We start from the raw sequence: 18,497 nt of genomic DNA on the forward strand, positions 1-18,497 counted from the left end.
TAAGGTTGGAAAAGACCACTAAAGTCATCTAGCTTGGAAAATTTTGGAAGTGGAAATGCAGCTTATTACTCTTTATATGAAGGGAATGTACCTGTGTTTGTCAGACTTAACAGGTCTACGAAGTTTTTTATTATAAGAGCATGATGGTTGCACCTCTCCAGATCAGGACAGTAGGTCTCAATGTGGTAATGTTTGCCGAGTGGAAAACAGAATTACAACTGTGCAAGGATAAATTCTTCTAGATCAGTGCGGCTGAGACTTCAACTGAAATTGAACTACACTGTATTTCTTGCAAGTTTAACGGCTAAGAGCTTTTACTGACACATTATTGATGAAACCGGTTCCTGAAGAGTCAGTTGAGTTTTAGAACTGCTATGTGAACAGATTAGTAGCAGTTAAAACCCCTCAAATACTGCACAGATTTTAAGCTTCGAAATAGACCCTGAAGATTCCAGCTGTTCATCAAACTCAACTATTAATGTAAATTTTCTTTCATGTGTACAATACCGAAAATCTTTTCCTTTACAGGTACTATGTTCAACGCAGCTCTGACCGTTTTCTTGGAAAGATGTAAATAGGCCAAGCTTTGTAATGCTATTTTTGTATAAATGGTTTTCAGGACTGAGTTATCCTGTTCTGATCATCTTTCAGCCTGTCAATCTTCACTTTAAAATAAGAACAGCAGGGCAAGACACATTTAAAACCTGTTCTCATGACTGATAAAGCGAATGCTCTTTGTGCTTGAAATTCCTGCTCTTACATAGTCTGTGGCCATGCATGTTCTCACTGTCAGGTCATGTAGAGCTGGTGAGGTGTGAGGTTTGGGGCGGAGGCGGTGGTTGGTGGTTAGCTTGTTGGTTTACCAAGTCATTAGCTCTGGCAGAAAGAACTGAGAAGAGCAATCTTGTGATGAAGGTTCTAAATTACAAGTGGGGGAAATATAACTCATGTTCTAGTGCTTATAGCCTTTTCCTTTATTATGCGTTTACAACTTACCAGGGCTTTTCTCTGTGGTATCAAGCTTTTGTGTGAAATGACACTGCGCTTGCTGTAGACTTTTGTACGTTTACATTTCTGGAAATACAGTTCTCATTTTCACTTGTAACTGTGTGATATCATTAAATTAACTTCTGTGTACTGAAGAAAGAGGAATTATGCTATTTTAAAATAGCAAACTTTCGGTGATTGTCTTGACAACTGCGTACATACTTGTTGCAGATGTATCTCTTTCCTGACAGAAACACATATCCACAAGTGGAGTTTTTGAGAGAAACTCAGAAACACAAAGAAATGACAGATGTTTTGAGAGTGAAACAGCCATATTGTTGAGTTGTAAACACAGCCATAGTTTTCTAAGCTAAGCACAGAGAAGGTGCCTTGTTTTGCACAATTATGATTTCCCACTGTCTTGTTTCACAGAAATTTTATCAAATTTCGTGGTAAACAACCAGTATAACAGTGGAAGAGAAGGTTGCTTTTCAGTTCCTTTCTCAAAGAACAATACACTTTTGTGCTGAATTGCTAGGTTGTGATTAATCACTTTCTTCCTTTCGAAAATGGAAGTTCCGGATTTACTGGCTGTTGAGGACTCCTGCCTGCTCTCCCACGTGCAGTGGGTACAGCTATAATATGAGGTTTTTCCACTCCTCCCTTGCTAGGCAGATTTAATCCTGTCCTAGTGTCTTGTGGGTGATGCAGTAGTTGTTTCTAGTGACTTGTGGAAGTGGCCAATAAACTTGTGGCTTTTGTTGGTTTGTCCACAGAAATTAAAGCAGACTTGAATGAAAAAAAAAAACCCTGCTCTGAGGCATTTTTGTGGAGAGCAACAAATGACCAGGCGGTGATTTTGAGGGCAGCCCGGCACAATTTTGATTTGATCGCCACATGATCACCTGGAGATGGAGGGCTTCTCACCAATCATGCCCTGGGGTGCACCAGACCCAAAGCTACCACCTGGGAAGGGGCTGTCCAGCTCTGCCCTGTGTGTGCAGCCTCACCTCCAGCACTGCGTGTGTGTGTGGGACAGGCTGCCCTGGGCAGTGGTTTCTCCTCAATGCATTAGTCTAAGCAAGAGTTACCTGACTACATTGGTCTAAATTGAGAGCTAGTGCAGTCTGCAGTCCCACGCAAGAAATCCTGAGCAATATCAGAAGAGGGGAACCATCTGCTCTAAGCCATGTCTTCATCCTTTTAGCTACATGCATCTTTTTGTATGCTCATTGCTTTGGTGTTGTGATGCAGGATTCTGGATATTTAAAACAGTGTGCTCCTCTAGATATTTCTAATGTTATATGTCATCTAGAGTTCTGCTGTGTAGGTAATGAAATAGTTACTTATATAACAATGCAATTCCAGCTACTCAGAATGTATTTTCATTGATAATTCTGGTGATTATGGTCCCTATTTTGAAATGTCTTGTAAGATTTTTTTAATAGTCTTCATTTCTTCGAGCAAATCAGCTGCAATTTCATATGCTTTCTGTGGTTTTCAGTTTCCATTTTCAGTTGGACTTGTTCAGTGTATTTCATTTATGTTCTCCCACACCCCTTTCCCCCCCAGAAAAAGGAAAAGATGTTCACTTTGACATTGCACATAGCCATGTAGAGTAAATCTGAGTATTTTCTCAAGTTACAGAGTAATGCTGAATTGAGAGATTATTTTTCTCCTGTACCGTTGCTTTTCTGAGTTCCTTCTAATTTGTAAGGAATGAGTTCTGGCTTACTAATAGAATTCCTTTCTTGCCGTTGTTAATTGCTCTCCAACTCACTTTGCTAACATATTCTTTTTTTTTTTTTTTAATAGCAGAATAATGGCCTTCGATCCTTATCCTTGTCTGGCCGTGTTGGTTTTGATACTTTACCTGATCAGCTGGTTAACAAATCCATCAAGCAGGGCTTCTGCTTCAACATTCTTTGTGTTGGTAAGTTCTATTTGGATGCAAGCTACGCCTCACCTTAGGAAATGACTTTTTAATCTTAAACGTGAACTATAGTTCCACTCTTTCCTCAGCTTTGCTCATTTGTGTCAATCCTTTGGTTTTATATTTAGTATTTTTATAAGAAGCAGGAAGACCAAAAAATGTTGAAAATGGACATCATTGATGTCATATCCATACATACGGATGTATGGATAGCTTCTTGGATTTGAGTTAGAAGGGCTACACAGTTTTTACTACAACAGAGCTTTAGACCAAAAAGTCCTAAAATCCACAGTGACATATTTCTGTGCTTACCAAATAAACACTTCTTTATAAAAATTCTGTGTCAAATCCTATAGTTTCACAGGGTGGTTTCAGGCTAGTTACTTAGCTTCTGAAGCCAATGGGAAATTTGTCTGCACTTTTGAAAAAACTGAAATCGGGGCAGTTCTACTTGTTACTCGTTATAGGTAAGTATTAACTGCCTCCTGTCTGTACAGTAAAAAAAAGGAAGGCAGCAACTGTTTTGTTTGTAAAAATTATTTAATATTTCTTGGTCAATATGTCAAGTTCTGATAACACTTGGTGTGCTCGGGAGGTATTTTATTTCATGTGCAAAATTTCTCCCCCATCCCTTCTTTTTAGGGGAAACTGGATCAGGGAAATCTACCTTAATAAACAGTCTATTTAACACCAGTTTTGATGACTCCGTGTCAACTCATTTTCATCCTAATGTAAGACTTAAAGCTCAGAGATATGAACTCCACGAAAGCAATGTTCGTTTGAAGCTAACTGTTGTGAGTACGGTGGGATTTGGTGACCAGTTAAACAAAGAAGATAGGTAAGTGTTGCCTTGTTGCTGATGTATGCAGAAGTCTTGGTCTTCAATTCCAGTTTGATTCTTCTTTGGACTTCGTAGTAAATATTTTTCTTACATATATTCTAAATATTTGGTTAACTGTTTTCTCTGTGTACCAAAGCAGATAATGTTTTCCTTCTTGTTTAGGAAACTGTTTTAAGAAATCAGCTGAAAACTGCTTCCTTCTATATGATCAAATCTTTCATGAATATGTGTAAATAAAAACCAGAGTTTGTTTTGAAGTGGAGGAGAACTGGCAGATGAGATTGATCCATGGAGACTATTTAAAATAAACTTCCAAGAAGTTATGATGTATATTGCATTATATAGAGTAGATCTATGTTTTGTTTTTTTTTTTTTTAATATTGTATCTTATTAAAGACTTCAAACTGAAAGGAACATCATGTGGACTCTTAAAGTCTTTTGTTTTTAAGTTGGTCAGCTTAATCAAAAGATACAGAGGTACAATGTTAGTTTTGTCTCTGCTGTTATGAACTGAAGATTTTACAGTATTGAACTGTATCTCAGCAGATTTTTTCTCTAATTGCAATGAATTCTTATAGTCCTTTGTGGTACATGGGTGCCTAAATTGTGGTAATTATAAATGAAGGTTAGAGAGTCAGGTTAAATTGCCATGAGATCGCTGTCCGATGATATCATGGGAAAGCAACTGATGCTAGAGACTTGGATGACTGCAACATATGTGGATACGAATATAGATACTAGAGATGTTGATATATTGTAAGAAGCTGCCTTTTTAACCCTTCATTAATTTTGGATACAACTACTGCTGTTTAATTTTGTTTGCATTTTATTTGGTCTAGTAATTTTTCGTGGCAGCAGAGCCATGAGGTCCTGCTGCTTGGACATCTGGCAACACTTTCTTTTTGAAAGCAGATTATAATCGTGTTTTAAGTAGGATGAAGTTTACTTAAACTGTACTGATATTGCAAACAGATTTTCATTCTTCTCTCATTCCTCCTTTCTGATTTTTATTGTTTAAGAGCTCTCTCATGTACAGTACTTCATCTTCAGAGGATACTGGAAGTCCTATTTCTTGGTAATGGTAATTGCATGTTCTTTCTTTTCTTGTATCTAGAAGTTCTGTTTGTCTTGAATCTAAGAGTTCTGTGCTTGCACAGCTTGACTGCCAAAGTTTGTAAAACATCACTTGAGAAGATCACTAATAAGCAAAAGTAACTTTACATAGCTTTTTTTTTTCCCCACCAATAGTAGCTAGAGAGTATTTTATCTTCTTTGGGTGCACAGTTCTTTTTGGAGTAGCCTCTCAGAAATTAGGATCAGTACATTTACTTTTCTTCTGTATTATGTAGCTGCACGAGCATCCTGTTCCATTGTAAGGTGAAAATGCACGCAACAATACAAGAGTAATTAATTCCTTAGCATGTTTGGGGGTAGCTAATGTCTAGTTGTTACATTTTATTTTATTTCTTGCAGCTATCAGCCAATAGTGGATTACATAGATGCACAATTTGAAGCCTATCTCCAAGAAGAACTGAAAATTAAACGTTCTCTATTTAACTACCATGATACTCGCATCCATGTGTGCCTCTACATCATTTCACCTACAGGCCATTCCCTCAAGACTCTAGATTTGTTAACCATGAGAAGTCTAGACAGCAAGGTAACACTTTGAAACAGCTCTTAGGACTTGTGTTTTCTGACTCATCTTGCAGCTTATAAGTCTGCTCCCAACTCTTCGTTCCATATCTGTGTGTTTGGTTTTAAGATATTGTATTTTGTTTGTTTCTTTTTTAGCTTCAGAACCACTTAGTTCAACTCAAAGTTTACAGTTCATGGTTGTTTGTTTACAAATAGGAAGAACACAGAGAGACTGCCTCTTACCATCTTATTGTGATAGGACAGGATATCCTCCATGAGTACTGTAGTGTTTATAAAGTTTGTTTCTAGTTCTAGTTTGTTTCTAGTTCTAGTTTTGAGGCTTTGGAAAACTGGCATATGAAAAACTTGGCAGCACAGTAAAGATCTTTTCATAAATAGCTGAAGAGGTGAGTGCTGTGAGCCCCAGCAGGCTGACATTTCCGTGATGGACTGTGCTGATGTTTTAAACTACACATATTGGTTAATTTTGAAAACTTTAAAAAATTTCTAGTGATTTAATGTTGAAATATTAGAATACTTCCGTGTTTTTTTTTTCTGTTCTCATTGCCTTTTTTATTCTATGTAACTTTTACTCTGTCTGCATTTTCTTTTTCCTGTATGTGACCCATGTCTACTTCTAAACCTGAAAACACCTTCAAATACACTCAAATCAACCAATAATCATTTCAAGTATATTTTTTCATTCTCTTATGGCATGAAGGGGCAACAGATGTTTTGAGATTAATGTGTTACTTGAAAATTGTAATTTAGAGAAAAGTGTATTTTCTGGGTGTGAGGAAAAAAAGCAATACTTCGCATATCAGACAGAAGGATATCAGATATGATATGAGGGGCTAAATTTGGTGCTAGCAAACAGGAAAACTAGGTGCATGGATAGAGTGTAACCTTTCTGCCAGTGGCTTTTTGTGGTCATCTTAGTTGAACTACTTTTAAACTACTTTTTGAAGTCAAACTTCAGTAAGTCTGCGTTGCTGTTGAAAGCAGCAGTCTCAGCTGCTTCTTCGCATTGTGCGTGCTTAAGTGTTTTCCTCAGTCGGTTTCCTGGATGAAGGCACTGATTTTAACTGAAAACTAAAGATTTTTGCTTGGCTAGGGAACTGATCAAGCTGAAAAGTAATATGTCTCCTTGGACTGCTGCACAGATTTTAGTTGTGTCTGGAAAGGAGCTGCTGCAGGCAAAGGGCAGAAGATCAAGACTGCTACTTCAGTTGTAACACTTTTAGGTGTTGACTTCTCATGTGGGGTTGAAGTGATTCTGTGTTAATGGCCTATGGCTTTCCAGCAGAATTCAGCTTTGTGCGGTTGGAGTTGTAATTGGGGAAGAGACTGAAAGGACTCAGCTGGTGCCCAGGTGAGCAGCAGGCATAGATGGAAGCACTGGGACATGGGACACATCTGAATGTGGTCCAACTCCATATAGTTCAAGTCTCCTGTCAGTGCAGTTCAGTGCATTGCTTTCAGTTAGTGTTGTTCTTGGGTGAAAATGCTGAGATATTAGTTGTCAAGTAAACCTTAGGAGCTGCAAGCAGAAATAAGTATTGTATAACAGATTAAACAAAAAAAGACTATTTCTGTTGCTTATCTAAAGCCACAGTAGTACTGCTTTAAACTTTAATGACAGGTGTGATTTAACATCAATATTGATAACTAGACTCAGTTTGCAGTGATCTTGCTTTTGCTTTGTTACTTGTCTCCACAGTGATCTTTCCCTGCTATTCATTACCAATCACTCCTAGTTAGAAAGGCCTGAAAACCTTTTATGCTGAGAAAGTGGAATGAAGGTTAATTAAAGTCTGAGGACTCTCTTTCATTCATTTTTAAAGCTGTGCAGTGGAAAATCTAAATCAATGTACCTCAGCTAATTTAGATGAAGCTTTGGATTTCTCCTTGCTGTCTCAGGTTGTTTATACAATCCTAAGTTATATCAGTCATCAAAATAAAAAATATAAATAGCATTTTGATTTAACCACATATATGCTTAGGCTGCATATGCCACACTATTAAGGAATATCACCAGTTAATCTTAGAAGTCATGCTTCAATGTTGATATGAGGAAACTGAGGAGGGAGGAGACTTAGAGGCAGGAAGATAAAGTGAGCGAAGGTAAGAGACTTCTAGTTTAAAAAAAAAAAAAAAGTTTGTTTTAATGATACTGATTTTGAGAGCTTTTTTTTTTCTTTTTTACCCAACTTGCAACACCATTTGTTTTATTTAGAATTAGGAGGACTGCACAAAATTCTTTTTCCTGAAATATTTCTGGAATGCTGATGTGCTAGGCCTTATATATAACTGCTTTTCAAGCACTTGCTAGCATAGCTAAGTTATCTTTTTAGGGAGGTTGTTTATTTGACTTAGTACTTATTATTACTTTTTCCTGCCCTCCTGACACAAGTCAGTGTTTTCTTGAAGTCTTTTGCTGTCTTTGCAATCTCAGAAAAATTTCTGAATGGATTCTTGAAATTCCATGGTTAGGAAATTCCATTCAGGCAGAATAGTTGGAACAATACAAAATGGGGTGTGTGTGTCTTTTTCTTCCCTTTTTTTTTAATGTGTATATAATCAAGGAACCACACAGAACTCTGAAATCCTCTGAAATCTGGGAGAATTGTTTGTAGTGGTGCACCAGAATTTTGGACATTAATCCTTTGTTTTGTGTTCAGAAAGGGGTGGTAGGAAGGTCATAGATGCTGAATTATTCCTAAAACTACCGAGTTACTGTCATGACTGTTTTAGCAGACAGGTCAATTTACAGCATTAGGATTGAGTTTAGAATTCTGAGTAACTACAGCAACAACTTGGAGACAGGATTCTTCAGTCGTAGACCTCCTCCTGCTCTCAGCAGATACATGACAAAGTCATCACTGTGCTAATGGAATAAGAACTATGGGTGACAGTGGTGAGATGAAGAGAACCTCATCGTACCTGAAGGGGAGCTGAAGCATTGGCAAACTTTTCTTTATGCATTTAACCTGCCAACTTTTGTTTAACACCTGAACCATTTTCCCCAGTGCTATCAACCAAACATTCCATTTTTTTTTTTTTAACAGATATAAATACTTCATGACATTTTGGTAACAAGTAGGCACTGCTGTTCTTCTGAGTAATATACTGTGTGTGTTCTCCTTCCTAATTCTTAAGAGTTTGTTATGAGGAATTATATTAAATAGTGTTACTGTTTTCAAATGGTGGCAGTAAATATATTTCAATTTTTTGATTACTGCTGAAATGAATCAGAAATTGATGAAAAAGTTTAGACTGAAGAGCTTATGACCAAACAAGTTTGTTAATGTTATAATCTGGAAATCTATGTCTTACAGATTTCATGTGATTTGTCATTAATAGGTGAACATTATACCAATTATAGGCAAAGCAGACAGCATTGCTAAAACAGAACTGCAGCAGTTCAAGAGGAAGCTCATTACTGAATTAGTTAGTAATGGTGTCCAGATATACCAGTTTCCAACTGATGATGAATCCATTTCTCAAGTTAATACCATCATGAATGTAAGTAAATGTCAATAATGTCAATATTTCAGTATTAAAACATCACTCTAACACTGATTCATGTCTGTTCTTTTGTGATTGTGTTGAGGCTTAGAGGTTTGTATTTGTTGCAAGGTGGTTATTTTATTTTCTCTCTCTTTAAATGACTCCCATGCTTTTGGGCTGCCTATACTCCCCCATGTTTCCCTGTTCCTTTACTGTTTTCAGGCTTTGGAAAGAGAATCTTGCTCATAAATGCTTTCTCTTGTGTCTGGATATTTAATATGTATCTCCTACCGTAGATAAATGGATTTGCTCTTTTCCATAGTGAACACTACCTTACATCTGTTAGGGAAGGTAGTCAGGTGCCGAATTTCTCCAGTTTTCTCTGGTCTTTATGTTTGCAGAGTTTTTTTCTGTTTGCTTTTTCCTTTTTTAGATGTTACTTTCCTTCCTAATTGGGACAACTTTTCTTTCAAAATCACAAGGTCAGGCGCACTCAGCTTTTTCACTGTTGTGCTTTCAGATCTGCCCTGTCAGCTTGAACTTTAACTGTGAAGCTAGGCCTAGCTGTTTTGAGCATTCTAGCTGCATTTGCCATTTGTGTGGTGGATTTTTTTTCCCCTTTGTTTATTTTTGGAGTGCTTGCTTTTTAGTTCTTACGTAAGAACGCTGAGAGATAAGGCTGTGTTGGTGTGACTCTTACAGGGGCATTTACCTTTTGCTGTAGTGGGAAGTACAGAAGAGGTGAAAATTGGGAACAAAATGGTGAAAGCTCGTCAGTACCCTTGGGGCATTGTACAAGGTAAGTGAATTCTCAAATGTATAACAGCAGTGGCTAATAACAGCCTGTATGAATATCAATGAATCTTATAATTAAAAAAGACCATAAAGAGATGCATAAGTTCATAAGTTCATAAGGTTGGAAAGGACCTATAAGATCATCTAGTCCAACCATCCTCCTATCACTATCTCTACCCAACTACTAAATTAAGTCCTTTAGCACCTCATCTAAACGCTTCTTGAACAGCGCTAGGGATGGTGCCTCAACCACCTCCCTAGGCAGGCCATTCCAGTGCCTGACCACTCTTTCAGAAAAGAAATGCTTCCTGAGGTCTAATCTAAATCTTCCCTGGCGCAACTTGTGGCCATTCCCTCTCGTCCTGTCATTACTTATCAGGGAGAAGAGGCCTACCCCCTCCTCACCACAACCCCCCTTCAGGAAGTGGTAGAGTGCTATAAGGTCTCCTCTGAGCCTCCTCTTCTCCAGACTGAACAATCCCAGCTCCCTCAGCCGCTCCTCATAAGACTTGTGCTCCAGGCCCCTCACCAGTTTTGTTGCCCTTCTCTGAACACGCTCCAGGGCCTCAATGTCCTTCTTGTAGTGAGGGGCCCAAAACTGAACACAGTACTCGAGGTGCGGCCGTACCAGAGCTGAGTACAGGGGGATGATCACCTCCCTGCTCCTGCTGGCTACACTATTTCTAATACAGGCCAGGATGCTGTTGGCCTTCTTAGCCACCTGGGCACACTGCCGGCTCATGTTGAGCCGAGCATCAACCAACACCCCCAGGTCCTTTTCCTCTCTACATTCTTCAAGCCATTCTGCCCCAAGCCTATAGCATTGCATGGGGTTATTGTGGCCAAAGTGCAGGACCCGGCACTTGGTCTTATTGAACCTCATCCCATTTTGCTCAGCCCAGCTGTTCAGCCTATCCAAATCCCTCTGAAGGGCCTCCCTACCCTCAGGCAGTTTGACACATCCTCCCAGCTTTGTGTCATCTGCAAACTTACTGAGGGTACACTCAATTCCCTCGTCTAGGTCATCAATAAAGATATTAAACAAGATGGGCCCCAAAACTGACCCTTGGGGGACACCACTCGTAACAGGACGCCAGCTGGACTTAACTCCATTAACCACTACCCTCTGGGCACGGCCCTCCAGCCAGTTCTCCACCCAGAGAAGAGTGAACCTGTCCACACCACGGGCTGCCAGTTTCCTTAGGAGAATACTGTGGGAGACCGTGTCAAAGGCCTTGCTGAAGTCCAGGTAGACTACATCAACAGCCTTTCCCTCATCTACCTGTCTGGTCACCCAGTCATAGAAGGAGATGAGGTTGGACAAGCACGACCTGCCCCTGGTGAACCCGTGCTGGCTGGGTCTGATCCCTTTATTGCCATGCACGTGTCGTGTGATCTCCCTCAATAACATCTGTTCCATAACTTTCCCTGATACCGAGGTCAGGCTGACAGGCCTGTAGTTCCCCGGGTCTTCCTTACGGCCTTTCTTGAAGATGGGAGTCACATCGGCAAGCCTCCAATCTTGTGGGACCTCTCCAGATAACCAGGAATGCTGATAGATGGCAGAAAGTGGCTCGGCAATCACCTCTGCTAGCTCCCTCAGCACCCTTGGGTGGATCCCATCTGGCCCCATGGACTTGTGGGAGTTCAGATGGAGGAGAAGATCTCTGACCGTCTCTGCTTGAATCACAGGGGGTGCATTATGCACCCCGTCCCAGACTTCCAGGTCAGGGCAAGTACCATTTGGATAACTGTCCTGTTTATTAAAGACAGATGTGAAGAAGGCATTGAGAACCTCAGCCTTTTCCTTATCGTCTGTGGTTATATTGCCTGCCTCGTTGAGTAAAGGAGGGAAATTTTCCTTAGTTTTTCTCCTGCTGTTAATATATTTGTAAAAGGGTTTCCTGTTCTCCTTTACAGCAGTAGCCAGCCTAATTTCAAGCTGGGCTTTAGCATTTCTAATTTTCTGCCTGCAGATCTTGGCCAGTTCTCTGTAGTCACCCCAAGTAGCCTGACCCATCTTCCAGAGGACATAGACTCTCCTTTTCTCTCGGAGTCTCAACAAAAGATCCTGGTTCATCCACACTGGTCTTTTGCTCCTCCGGCTTGACTTACAGGACTCCGGGACTGCCTGCTCCTGTGCCTTTAAGATTTCCATCTTGAAGAGCATCCAGGCTTCCTGGACCCCTTTACCCTTCAGGAGCGAGTCCCAAGGGACCCTTGCAACAAGTGTCCTGAACAGGTCATTCCGAAAGTAATGCCTCTTATTTTCTTGTGTTAGCCCATGATGTAAGAGGTGGATGCTGATGAGATGGCAGTGGAGGGTGAATATTCCTGCCAGTATTTATTTACATTTTATTGCTGTGCAATACTTGGCTGCAGAGGGACAGTGTGACACAATAGCATCTGACATGGAAATACATATGAAGCAAAGGTCTCTCTTTGAATTCCTCCGTGCAGAAAAAAATGACATGCGTTGATGCTTGCTGAACATTTATGGAGACTAAACAGTGCATATGAGCACAGTGAGATGGTGGATGCTGCGTTTCAGCAGTGGTGACAGCAACATGAAAGACAAACTGTGTTCTGAATGGCCATGCACCGTAGTTACTGCATTGAATGCAGAGCATTTCAGTCAGCTCATCTTTGTAAACTGGTGAATTATGACCAGGAAACTGTGTTTGGAGCTGAATATCAGCTCCAGTGCATTGCAAACGATGGTGGCAGTGTTGGAATATCACCAAGTTCCCACAAATGCTCATACAGGAACAGAAAGAATACCATACGCATGTTTGTCAGGACCTATTGAACCAATTCTGGTCTTAAAAGTGGCAGTTTCCTGGGTCATGTCATTACTTGCTATGAGATGTGGTGTCACCACTACTAGCTGGAGTCAAAACAGCAGTCCGTAGAGTGGCGATGTGAATTCCCTATTGAGAGAGTTCAAGACACAGCCCTCAGTGGGTAAAGTGATGTGCAGTGTCTTTTCAATAGGAAAGGGGTGTTCTTTCTGTTTTTTCTGGAGCCTGGACAAACCATCAACTGACAGCTACATTATTATTGCTGACCGAGCTGAAGGATCGAAGTTCCAGAATTAAGCCAGAGAAGATGTTAACCACACCCATTGCATAGTCCAGATTTGGCACCTCATGACTTCCATCTGTTCACACTGATGAAAGATGGACTGCATGGGCAACATTTTCCTAGCAGCTGTGAAGCCGTGGGTCACCTCTGGTAATGCAGATTTTTACAAGCATGGCATGAAGCCTCTTGCTTATAGCAGGTGAAAATGAATAGTGAGTGGTGGTGACTGTTGAAAAAGTGTATTTAGTAGCTGAGAATGGGCTCTGTCAAGTAGTGTTATTGTGCTCCTTGTATTTGTTGTCATTTCCATGGAAATAAATAAAAGGCATTACTTTTGGAGTGATCTGTGTATTTTTGTGGTCTTTTTTAATGGTAAGATTCATTGATATTCATATGAGCTGTTATTAGCCACTACTGTCATATTGGTTGTATTTTGTATAAGCAGCTTAGAGAACTTAGAAATTCATATCTGAAGTGTGCAGTAACTGGTAGTTCCAATGCTGATGCTTTCCTGGCATCAAACCATGAGGTGGTGTATGTAATACTTGGGTTGGCTGATATTATGGCAGTGCTTCTGGCACTACCAGATTGTAAAATTTCTTGATTGTCATAAAAGAAGAGAAATTAGTAGTCCTTCAATTCAGATGTGAAACCAGAGCATACTGGAACGTTTTCAATGATACATATGGTTAGTCCTTCAATGTGTATATTAAAAATCACAAGGAAGTGCAGGAGGTATAATAAATACAAATCCCTTTTCTTGGAAGTGTAGTTAGTAAACAAAATAAAAGGATCTTAATGCTATTTAAGAATATATTCTGACCATTTCTGTACTTGTGTATAACAATCCCTCTTTTTGATTAGTGGAAAATGAGAACCACTGTGACTTTGTGAAGCTCCGTGAGATGCTCATTTGCACAAATATGGAAGATTTAATAGAGCAGACTCACACATGCCATTATGAGTTGTACAGGCGCTGCAGACTGCAGGAGATGGGCTTCATAGACAGTGACCCTGAGAAGCCAGTAAGGTAAGAGTCTTAATGTACAGCACTGGCTTTCCACTGTCATTCATTTCAGATTTGACTGTATCAGCACAATACAGAACAGGGCTCATAGTTAGTTCTTATAAGAGAGTGAGAGAATGTTTTTAATTTTTATGTACATACCTGTCCATTCATTTATCTTCATGGAGCTTATATGAGCACTGCTTTTACAGGCATACAGGGTCTATTTCTGAAATATGTCTGTTTTATAATAAACCAGAGAATTCCAACTTTTGTTGTGGATGAATGTCTGATTCTGGGCAATGGTTTGGCTGTGCTTAAAGTTCAGGAGGAGCTGAAGCTAAAGTTTCTATGAAGCCATTGTTTACACTGTTAACTTTGCACCTTATCTGCTGTCATAACAAACATTTAACCTTTTCAGGTCAAGATCTCTATTATTAAGGAAGTTATTATTTTCAGGTTATTCCAGAATAGAGTAAAGCAAAGAAGTAGAGGCACTCAGTTGTTGCATGTAGTAAAGCTGTTTTCTGTAGGAAGTTTGTTTGATCTGTTACTTCTGATTCTCTCATCTCTCTCTTCCAATGTCCTTAGGTCATTTCATATTATAGAGCTGTATTTTGTAAGTTTGCAAATTGTAGTCATCCTGATGAGGAGAAACTGATGCTTCAGGAATCTTCAAAGTCATCACGATTTAGTGAAGTACTATTACTGCACAGACACTTCGAAAAATACCAACTTAAACCAGACAAGAAAACAAAATATGGCTTTGCATTAAAAACAGTTTTTAATACTGTGAGCCAATTGGATCGTTTGCTGGTTTCACATAGTGATCCAGAACCTAGTTAAGTGCTGTGGTAAAAATAGCTTTTTCTAACATTTTTATTATGAATATGTTGTTGTCTCAGGGAATGTACTTGTTTTGAAAGAAGAAAACTGATAGGCAAGAGTCTGTTGAAAAAAGGTGTTAATTTTTCTCTGGTGTAGTTGTTTTTCTGTTTTCGGAGATACAGTTTTTTCATCTTAAATGTCTGTTTCTCAATATGTGCAGAGCCTTCTCTTACTCCTCCCTTTAAGTGGGATATTCAGACCTTGCAGTTCTTGAACAAAAACATGATTGTTTTTTTCCAGTCTGAGACAGTCTTATCCTCTGAGGATGATGAGAGAACAGGAAGGATTCAATCGGAAGTTCACATTTAGAAGAACACTGATAACATTTAAATTGTCTTTTTCTAAGGAAGGAAAACACCATATTTTAAAGACCATTAGACTTCTTCCTCAAAAAGTCCTTTGTAATTGGAGTTCAGCTGACCTGATGAATGAGAAAATGTGTGATGGTTTTTTTTTTTCATATTTTTTAAACATGTAATTTGATGATGAGATAAATCCAGTGCCTGCAAGATTAATCTGTTGCTGATGTCAGGATACCTCCTTCAGTGATTTTATCTGATAAACTAGATCAGACTGAGTCTGAAGATGTTCACATACTGAAATAAAGGTGCAACTGCAGCATGTTAGTTCAGTCTAGTTTTTGCTTTAGCTTTTTTGCTTTATTACCCAAAGGTAATGTGATTGCTACAGAACTGTCACACATCGAAGTTGTTGGTGCTTGAATAACCTGTGCTGTAGCTTTATTGTTATTGCATATGCTGTCTGAACTCAAAGATAGAGTGAGTTAATACACCTGTGTGAAAACCATGCCCATGTTTTGAGTGGTAGATGCAATATTAGGATCTATGTTGATTAAAAAACAAACAAACAAAAAACCACAGCAAAGCAAAAAGTAGTTCTGCTGAACTCATTAGTTGTAAAGTATCACTCAAATATACTTTTATAGCAAAAGTGCTTTTTGACTTCGTAATCTTACAGAATTTTAAGTCTGCATGTGCAATTTCAAGTTGATTCTTCTATCTCCTTAGGTTATATTTTGAATAAAAGTAGGTAACTTTAGGATTGGGAAACTATCCAGTCATTTTAAATTTAAATACAGAAGGAAGAGATTTCAGCTACTTGTTGCTCTAAATAACTGAGTTTTTAGATGTCCTGTTTCATAAGTCTTTCCATTTATAAACCCCAACAAAAATTGTTAAAAACTAAGGGTGAGACTTCAAAGTTGGTACAAAAGTGTGTGTATAATGCATTTAGTTTTAAATATATAAAGCAGTAAAGAATACAAAGCATGTTTGCTTCTGTGGAATCTCGTGATTTAGAGAAGTTGTATGGAAAAAATTTTGTTGGGAGAATTTGTAGCACTAAGCAGGCATGCTTTCTGAAGTTAGCATGCTCTTTGGGATATGAGATACAGGTGTACACAGGCTGCATTCCTTTTTTCCCAAGCAGATCTTTGTTGGCAGAAAGTGGTGGTATATACCCTGGAAATATCAAATGTGTGATAGTATCTATATGAATTATCAGCATATTTTAATTTACTGTGATATGCTTGGATGTAAAGTAAATTCTCAGTTTTGAGTACCTGTTTTTCAAAGGAAAGAAAATCGCCTTGCATACCGGAGTGTCTATTAGATTAAGTTCAGAAAAAAATGGAAGGAGAGGCATGGAATACTGAAAGTGCTCATAGATGTCATCATGGGATCTATCTCAATTATTTTAAAGCAGTCTTGGGAATGTGCAGAGATCCCAGTTGACTGGAAACTGGCTAACGTTATTCCAGTTTTCAAGAAGGGCAGGAAGGAAGACTCTGATAAATTACAGACCTGTCAGTCTCACTGCAGTGCCTGGCAAAGTTATGGAGAATATTACTGTGGGAGTTATTCACAAACACCTGAAAGACAACGCAGTCACGGGTCACAGCCAGTGTGGGCTTACAGGGTAAAGTCCTGTTTAGTGAACTTAATCTCCTTTTATGACAAGGTTACCCACTCAGCTGACCAAGGGAAGCTGGTTCATGTAATCTTTCTGGATGTACACAAAGCTTTCTCATGGTATCCTTCTGGAGAATATATCCAACATGCAGCTAGATCAGTAACACCGTGGGGGAACAATTAGTTGTTGTGTCCAGCTGCACTGTGTTTGTAACATCCTGGGCTAAGGCTGAGGTTTCACAGTGTGCAAATTTTGGAGGGATTTTTCTGGCAATTTCGGTGTCTTGATTAATAACCAACTTCTGCCTCAAATGTGAGTAGTTTTTACTTGAAAGTTATAACTCCAGTGTTTTACAATGTGATATTTCCCAAGTGCTTTATTTACTTTGAAAATAAAAATCTGCAGGAGCTATTAGCTTCAATTTTTTTTCTTTTTCTTTTGCAAGGTTGTTTACTTAAAAATTAAGAAAGCTCAAAAACCTGTTTCTACTGAAGTTTATGAATGATTATGTGGAGAACTATGATACTTAATATTTCAGATGCGTTTGATTTGTTTAAAAAACGTTCCAGTAAGTTAGTTGTCCACATTGAATTGAATAGTGTGCTGGAGAACTGCTTATGTTTTTGGACTTCAGTCTACAGAAAGCCTACGAGGCAAAGAGGCGCAAGTTCTACCTTGAGCTGCAAGGAAAAGAGGAAGAGATGAGGAGAAAGTTTGTGGAGAAAGTGAGGGAGAAAGATGCAGTATTGAAAGAAGCAGAGCAACGAGTAAGTATGACTGTCTGTGTAAGTCTGTTTGCTGAGATTTGGAACAGTTCTTAGCAAAATCATAACTAGTTGATACTTGTAATTTTCTAATAGGTAGGAGTAATGCTTAAAATGGAAAGCAGATTGACTGCACAGATTAGTTTGGCAGAATGATTAGATGCTCGCAGATAAATGGCAAGCTTTTATGGAGTGAGAGAGGTTATGGTCTGCAGGGTTCAGCTGATTGCTGGGACAAGTCAACAGGAAGGAATATGGTAATGAATATAATGGTGTTTGTCGTATCAGCACAGCAGGTGCTTTTCAGGCATAGGTTGCTGGAAAGGCCTCTAAAAATCACATTACAGCAATTTATGACAGTGAACCATGGCCTAGTCACTAATGAATCATGCAATTGCAGTTATTATTTTTTCTCTGTTACAGTAGAGTTGAGTTCTGTGGTGAGATTTTAAACAGAAAAATATTGTTGTCTGAGATCCTTTCCCACCACATCCCACAAGGAACTGTTCTTCTTACTTGCAGATTGAAGAAGGAGCTCAGTCTTGTATTGCAATAATAGTAGGTTCATAGAATATGTTCAGATGCACATTATAAGTATGAAGGAGGCTTTATTTATTAAACCTGTGTAATCCCCTGTGCTAGTGGTAGAGAATATCAGGTTCAGTCTTCAGAATGAGGCTGTCCTGTTGGAATAATACTTACCCATGTTCAAAATAGACACAACTAGGTTCACCATGATACCCTTTGATATTTTTCCTTCTTTGTTTTATACCATGCAGTTTCTGTGAGCTCTGCATATTGCTACTGAACTGTGGGTATTAATATCCCCAGTTCCTGATGTGAGAAAACGATAATACAGTCACTTACAAAGAGTATTTGTAATATATTCTCCTGCTGCTCATTCTCCCAGAGGTGTGTATATGGAAATAAAAGAAAATCAGGAGTTTCTATTGTACTTGAGATGGCTTTTGTGTCCTTCCTTTAGAGGAAACTTGTACTTACAATGTGCAGCATTACTGCTCTGGAGAGGTACAATTGCTTTAGGACCTTATAATTTCTACCCTGAATTATTTTTTTATTGCAATGCATCAGATTAACTGTAGTAATGAAATAAATGAT

At 38.9% G+C, this 18,497-nt stretch overlaps 1 protein-coding gene across 4 annotated transcripts in view; it reads left to right on the forward strand.

The window, feature by feature from the left end:
* SEPTIN10 (septin 10) overlaps nucleotides 1-18,497 on the forward strand; it is a 38,077-nt gene that overhangs the window by 4,276 nt on the left and 15,304 nt on the right. For 3 of the 4 annotated variants that reach the window (XR_010622477.1, XM_065741073.1, XM_065741075.1), the window contains exons 2-8: nucleotides 2,803-2,920; nucleotides 3,563-3,758; nucleotides 5,235-5,421; nucleotides 8,763-8,924; nucleotides 9,612-9,708; nucleotides 13,653-13,818; nucleotides 17,249-17,381. Coding sequence is in view for 3 of the 4 variants with exons in the window: in XM_065741073.1 (XP_065597145.1) it covers nucleotides 2,803-2,920; nucleotides 3,563-3,758; nucleotides 5,235-5,421; nucleotides 8,763-8,924; nucleotides 9,612-9,708; nucleotides 13,653-13,818; nucleotides 17,249-17,381 (1,059 nt within the window). In the remaining variant the exon portion in view is untranslated. The remainder of the gene's footprint in view (nucleotides 1-2,802; nucleotides 2,921-3,562; nucleotides 3,759-5,234; nucleotides 5,422-8,762; nucleotides 8,925-9,611; nucleotides 9,709-13,652; nucleotides 13,819-17,248; nucleotides 17,382-18,497) is intronic. The other variant, XM_065741074.1, reaches the window with a different exon arrangement.

Source organism: Cyrtonyx montezumae, unplaced genomic scaffold, assembly GCF_038088225.1.
Source record: "Cyrtonyx montezumae isolate F1298 unplaced genomic scaffold, pur_monq_1.0 scaffold_3, whole genome shotgun sequence".
Classification (NCBI taxonomy): domain Eukaryota; kingdom Metazoa; phylum Chordata; class Aves; order Galliformes; family Odontophoridae; genus Cyrtonyx; species Cyrtonyx montezumae.